Genomic DNA, 7,500 nt, shown 5'->3' with positions numbered 1-7,500 from the left:
AGTAGTGGCCATTTGGAGTTGTTGTGTTCATCATGCGCTGGGCTTTGTGCTCTAGTGCTGGTGAGGGAGTCCCTTGTGTTATTGTGGTGTGGAGTGTGTGTATGAGAGAGAGAGTACAGTATGTGTGAGTGTGTGTGTGTGTGTGTGTGTGTGTGTGTGTGTGGGAGTCCCGTCCCTGGCGTGGTAATGGACTTGTGTTATTGTGGTGTGCCGTGGAGTGCTTATTCAGATTTAATACCTGGAGCATTGGGCCAGACGTCTGAAAGTAGACTTCCCATTATGGCCCGGGGATTGACTTGGGCATTCACAATCTATTATTGTTTTATGCCGTCAATAAAGAGACTGATGCTCGCACCTTTTATGGGAGAGCTCACAGCAATGAAAGTTCACAAAGGATGGAAGAGATGCATGGAAAAGGGAGGAGGAAGAGAGAGAGAGAGATGGAGGAGAGAGGAAGAGAGGGAGAGGGAGAGGGAGAGGAGGAAAGGAAGAGAGGTAGAGATGGAGAGAGGGAGAGGGAGAGGAGGAGAGGGAGAGATGGAGAGAGGGAGAGAGGGAGAGGGAGAGGAGGAAAGGGAGAGAGGGAGAGAGGGAGAGAGGGATAGGGAGAGGAGGAAAGGGAGAGATGGAGAGAGGGAGAGAGGGAAAGGAGGAGAAAAGGAGAAGGAGAGGAAGAAAGGGAGAGATTAGCAGGTGTGTGTGTGTGTAGAGAAGGACAAAGGCAACACAAGTAAAGAAAACAGTGCAAGAGGAAACGGATGTGTGGAGAAAGTGCTTTCATGATGCAGGTAGCCCATTCACAAGTTACTGCCAATCAAATTCACATATACCTTATATGGCTCAGATCCTATACATACAGTCCACACACTCACCCACACATGCACTCAAACACACACACACACACACACACACACACACACACACACACACATACATACCTATGCTAGTGAGCTCTGCAAATACCTTTTGTGTTGGGTTAATTCAGCTCACTGTGATCACATACATACACACACACAAACACACACACACACACACACACACACACACACATACACACACACTAGCACAAGCTGAGCTCATTTCATTTCCCGAGACCTGGATTCGCCCTTTCTTCAAGAATCTTCCGCAAGTGAATATGCACATCTAGCTTCATATGCAAATGTGTCTCAATTAGGTGCCTTTTTGCCAAGGAGCCATGGTTACAGGAAATGGGTTCTCACACACCACCAGGCCTGGCAGCCTGAGCAGAACACAGCAGGCATGCAACCAGATTGCCATTCACACACACACACCCAGACCTGCTCCATCTCACTCCAGTGAAAGGCAATATGTGTGTGTGTGTGTGTGTGTGTGTGTGTGTGTGTGTGTGTGTGTGTGTGTGTGTGTGTGTGTGTGTGTGTATGTATGTGTGAAAGGCAATATGCACGCACATCTCCGCCCTACTGCTGATTACGCTAACGGTAACACAGTGTGCTCTGCAGAAGGAGAAGGAGCCGGTGTGCATAATAGTGTGTGTGTGTGTGTGTATTTGTGTGAAAGGCAATATGCACACATATCCGTCCTACTGCTGATTACGCTAACACAGTGTGTTCTAGGGAGGGAGAAGGAGTGAGTGGTGTGCTCGCAGGAGTGTGTGTGTGTGTGTACAGTATGTCTATTGTGTGTGAGGGTGTGAGTGTGTGTGCATGTGTGTGTGCCTGTGAGTGTGTGTGTGTGTGTGTGTGTGTGTGTGTGTGTGTGTATGTGTGAACACTGCTGCTTCTGGTCTCTGGGGTGTGATCCCAACTAGAGCACCTTCAGCTCGCTCCATAGCAACCTGAGGAAACTGGAGCTCAACTCCTCAACAACACACTGCTATTAAGCACCCAACATGGCCAACTGGAACCCACAGAGAGAGAGAGACAGAGAGAGAGGGAGAGAGAGAGTGTGTGTGTGTGTGTGTGTGTGTGTGTGTGTGTGTGTGTGAGAGAGAGAGATAGGGAGAGAGAGAGTGTGTGTGTGCCAGTGAGAGAGAGAGAGATAGTGAGAGTGAGTGTGTGTGTGTGTGTGTGTGTGTGTGTGTGTGTGTGTGTGTGTGTGTGTGTCCTGGTGCTCCTCATTAGTGCTGTGCTGAGTTCTCCTGTCTCTGTTCTCCTCTCTCTGGACATCAGCGCTGATTCACCCTGACAGCCAGAGACACCGGCACCGTGTGTGTGTGTGTGTGTGTGTCTGTGTATGTGTGTGTGTGTGTGTGTGTCTATGTGTGTGAGAGTGTGTGTGTGTGTGTGTGTGTGTGTGTGTGTGTGTGTCTGTGTGTGTGTCTGTGTGTGTGTCTGTGTGTGTGAGACACCCTCACACTGATCCGCTACAAATCTCACCGCCATCTCCAGGAGTCCCTGAGCACATGTGGCTCGGTCATGCACTAAAGCATGCTAACACAGTGCAAGTTAGCACACAGCAGAGTTCCTCAGCAGCGTAGTAACACAGCTGCCCAGAGACTCAAAGGAATGAGCATCCATACGCTAGCCTAGCAGCGTTGGCTAACAGGCATCCGTATGCTAGCAGCGTTGGCTAACAGGCATCCGTATGCTAGCAGTGTTGGCTAAGATGCATCCGTATGCTAGCAGCGTTGGCTAAGATGCATCCATATGCTAGCGTGCTATGCCAGCAGTGTTGGCTATGTTGAATCCATATGCAAGCATGGGGGTCATCCCTATGTTCCCCGGGAGGTGCATTTCCAATAGACCTCGACCGATCACTTTGTTTACAGTATATACAGCTAATGGCAGAATGCCTCCAAGAGAAACGTTGTGAGTTCACGATACTCAGCCTGTCACCAGATTCAGACAAACAACAGCAGCACTGGACCCTTCGCCCCTCAACATCCAGGTCCAGAGGACCAGAACCAGACCAATGACCCCTACTGACCTCTACACCCGTGGACAAACACAGCGCCGGATGAGAGCGTCACCTTAGCACTGCAGCGCAACGCAACACAATCAGCTGCACCTGCAGCAGAGAGCCATCCATCTTAAGAGCTGTCAGCACTGCTGTTAGTGAGGGCGACTCAGAGAGGAGGACTGCAGCATACTAACTAACAGATAGAGAGAGAGAGAGAGAGAGAGGGAGAGAGGGAGGGAGAGAGAGAGAGAAGAATAAAGAAATAAAGAAGGGAGAGAGGGGGAGAGAAAGAAAGAAAGAGGAGGGAGAGAGAAATCCAGTTTCTTGTCCGTCCCCCAGAGTGACCTCTGCGTGACCTCAGCGTGTGACCTTAGATGACCTCAGATGTAGGGGGCACTGTTACGAATTTACTTAACCCCCAAAAAAAAAAAAAAAAACAAACAAACAAACAAACAAACACATGAACTAGTAACATAAGTAAGGCACAGAGTTTCGGTGTACGGGGAAAAAGGTTGTATTGATTTCTCCCTATGCAGTAGGGTGGAATACTGATCACTGGGAAAAACTGATCACAAAATTCCTGATGGTCAAACATGGGTTAAGAGAACAATAAGAGTGGATGGAGGCATATTGTACCTGCTTGTGCTCGTTGATCAGACGTGGGTTAAGAGACTAATACGAGTGTATGGGGGCATATTGTACCTGCTTGTGCTCGTTGATCAGACGTGGGTTAAGAGACTAATACGAGTGTATGGGGGCATATTGTACCTGCTCATCCTCGTTGATCAGACGTGGGTTAAGAGACTAATACGAGTGTATGGGGGCATATTGTACCTGCTTGTCCTTGTTGATCAGACGTGGGTTAAGAGACTAATACGAGTGTATGGGGGCATATTGTACCTGCTCATCCTCGTTGAAGACGCGGCGTCCGAAGCTCCAGACGATGGTGGGGGTGGGGTCACCTGTGGCCTCACAGGTCAGCGTGATCTGCTCGTCCAGCTCCGACGCCGTCTGGTTCTGAAGGAACGTGATCTTGGGTTGGACTACACGCACACACACACACACACACACACACAAATGTATAGGTGTGTTAGACCACAGCTCAACACAGGTCATTACATAATGATGCATCCTACATCCTACAGTAGTAGACAGACATTCCTTCAGCCATTTTGTCTGGGGTGCTGCCTGCCTTCCTTACTGGCCACTACTCAAAGATGCACACATACACACGCACGCGCGCGCACACACACACACACACACACACACACACACACACACACACATACACACACACACACTACTTTCTGACCACCATTCTAAGATGCACACACACACACACACATACACACGCACAAACACTACTTTCTAACAGCTATTTTAAGATGCACTCAGAAGGACAAAAGCAACAAGAGAGTGCAGAGGGAGATTGAGACCAGCAAGGTGTAACACACACACACACACACACACACACACACAGACACCCCTTGATGACAGAGCAGCCCTGACAGTGGTGCTTGACCTGCCCACAGCCTGGCCGTCCCTGTGGTGGATGGGCTTTGTCCAGTCCGCCTCTCAAGGGCGATTTGTGGAGAGAGATCTCAGAATACAGTCCCCATCTCTGGGCTTTGCACACACACACACACACACACACACACACACACACACACACACACACACACACACACACACACACACACACACACACACACACACACACACACACACACACACACACACACACACACACACACACACACACACACACACACACACACACACACACACACACACACACACACACACACACACACACACACACACACACCTCAGATCTCAGAAGACAGTCCCATCCCTGGGCTTTGTCCAGTCCCCCCTCTCAAGGGTGATTTGTGGAGAGAGATCTCAGAGGACAGTCGCCATCTCGGGCGCGGAGAATGGGGACAAGATAAGCTGGCCCTGCCTCTGATAACAGATTACGGCCGTAATTTCCACGGCAGGATAACCTGAGAGATTTAGAAGAGTTACAGTACCCTTCACTCTCTCCTCCTCTCTCTCTCTCTATCTAGTTCTGTCTCTTTGTTTCTCTCTCTCTCTCGCTCTCTCTCTCTATATATATATACAGTATATCCAATTCTGTCTCTTTGTTTCTCTCTATCTATCTATCTATCTATCTGTCTATCTATCTACCTATTCTTTCTGTCTGTCTTTCTGTATCTCACACTGTTTCTTTCTCTTTCTCTCTATCTATCTACTCTTTCTGACTCACTCTTTCTTTTGACCTCTCTCTCTCTCTCTCTCTCTCTCTGTGTCTCTCTCTCTTTCTCTGGGCTTGTTGATCACTGTGGAGAGGAGTGATCCCCACCCTCAGAAATCTCCACTGTCTCTCCCTCTCAGGCACATCAATTCTCCTCATCGATTTTGTCTGAGTTTTTGCCAAAGATTGGGGACCCTTATTCAGCGGAGGAAAACGAAACCCGCGCAGACAAATAACAAAATAACAGAGCGATAACTCTCCTCCTCCGCACTTGTTTATCTCTGCTGTTGATATTATTTCTGCCCGTTCTACCGCTGCTCTGCTGCTAGAATTTCAATCAGCCGCTGCTGTGACCACTGTGAGCGCTGCCCTCTGGTCACCAAAGACGCTGAGGCTCGAGGAAATATGCACACACACACACACACACACACACACACACACACACACACACACACACACACACACACACACACACACACACACACACACACACACACACACACACACACTTACACTAACACTAACACACTTACACTAACATATAAACACACACACTCACACTATACACCAACACACAGACACACACACACACACACACACACACACACACACACACACACACACACTTACACTAACACTAACACACTTACACTAACATATAAACACACACACTCACACTATACACCAACACACAGACACACACACACACACACACACACACACACACACACACACACACACACTTACACTAACACTAACACTAACACTAACACACTTACACTAACATATAAACACACACACTCACACTATACACCCAGACACACACAGACACACACACACACACACAGAAAGAAAGAGAGAAAAAACAGATACGAAGAGAGAGAGAGGGATAGAGAGAGAACGAGAATGAGAGAGAGAGGGAGAGGAGCTGCTTACCGAAGACGTTGAGGCTGACCTCCTCCTCCTTGCGTCCGGCCTTATTGGCGGCGATGCAGGTGTAGTCTCCCTCGTCCACCTTCTTCACGTCGTGGATCACCAGCTCTGAGCCGTCATCCTTAAACGAGTACTTGTCATTCTCCTCCAGCAGAACCCCATCACTACACACACACACACACACACACACACACCAGTGGAGCGGGGGAAAAGAAGAGAGGAGGAGAGAAGAGAGGAGAAGAGGGAGGGAAGAGAAGAGAAGAGAAGAGAGGAGGAGAGAAGAGAAGAGAAGAGGGAGGGAAGAGAAGAGAAGAGAAGAGAGGAGGAGAGAAGAGAGGAGAAGAGGGAGGGAAGGGAAGAGAAGAGAAGAGAAGTGATGAGATGAGGAGAGAAGGGGAGAGGAGAGAAGAGAGGAGGGAGGAGGAGGGAAGAGAAGGGAGGGAAGGAGAGATGAGAGGAGTAGAGAGAAGAGATGTGAGAGGAGAGGATGAGAGGAGAGGGGAAGTGGAATGAAAGAGAGCGGAAAGAGAGGAGAGGGTGAGAGGAGAGAAGAGATGTGAGAGAAGAGGAAAAGAGAAGATAAGAGGAGAAGAAAAAAGGAGAGGAGGATTCATCAGTATTAAACATGTACTTCTCATCAGCATAGATAGAGAGGAGAAGACTTGTTCTAATCTAAACCAAACAAGCACTATGAATATATAAGAAAAGGACACATTGGGTCCTATGAGGAGAGGAGCACTGCTGATGAGCACTAATCCTTGCTGCAGGAGGGAGGGGGTTTACGGCAGAGACACAGAGCAGCTCAGGGTTGTACTGTATCTCCATTCTCCAGCCCAGGACACAATGCAGCACAAAGACACAAAAACAATTTCTCTCTTGACTGTGACATCTGCAAACCTTAGATATTGAAAGTGCAATTATTCTCATCGCTCTGACAGAGATTTCAGATGCAGCCAAGCATCTCACCGGGAATACGTTTGAATCGAGCTCCAATATTTGCACACACAGCCTAAGCCGATTTGGAGTCTGTCTGCAAGGCAGCGCGGTGCTCCTCTAAGTTGTGTGATGGAATAAAACTGTCTGTCTCTCTTGTTATTTCCTCAAAATGTCTACTCCTACATATAAGATGGAACTGGGAAAAGGAAAAAAAAAAAAACAATACGTGAAAAAAAAACACATCTCCAAATGCCAGAGGCAATCACACTGACATCTTGCAGGAAGCTGGTACAGGATGCAGGGTCTGCTTTAAATGTCATGCTATCTGAGAGAGACTCGCTCGTGTTTGTATGCCTAATCTCCACATCGCCTTGCTGGGCCATTGTTTGTATTTGAACAGCCTAAAGACCAATGGCATGTCACCTGGCTGGTGATAATATGACAGCTGTACTAGGCCAGTGACAATCAGGGTTGGTTGTGAACGTAGTAAACAT

At 48.3% G+C, this 7,500-nt stretch overlaps 1 protein-coding gene across 1 annotated transcript in view; it reads right to left on the bottom strand.

The window, feature by feature from the left end:
• LOC134080888 (neural cell adhesion molecule 1-like) overlaps window positions 1-7,500 on the bottom strand; it is a gene marked incomplete at its 5' end in the record, with an annotated part of 79,234 nt that overhangs the window by 63,272 nt on the left and 8,462 nt on the right. Inside the window, 2 exons of the mRNA XM_062537501.1 lie at window positions 3,781-3,923; window positions 6,074-6,234. Coding sequence (XP_062393485.1) covers window positions 3,781-3,923; window positions 6,074-6,234 — 304 coding nt within the window. The remainder of the gene's footprint in view (window positions 1-3,780; window positions 3,924-6,073; window positions 6,235-7,500) is intronic.

The sequence above is a fragment of the Sardina pilchardus genome, chromosome 5, assembly GCF_963854185.1.
Source record: "Sardina pilchardus chromosome 5, fSarPil1.1, whole genome shotgun sequence".
Classification (NCBI taxonomy): domain Eukaryota; kingdom Metazoa; phylum Chordata; class Actinopteri; order Clupeiformes; family Clupeidae; genus Sardina; species Sardina pilchardus.
Note: the sequence above shows the minus strand (reverse complement) of the source record. Positions and strands in the feature narration are given on the sequence as shown.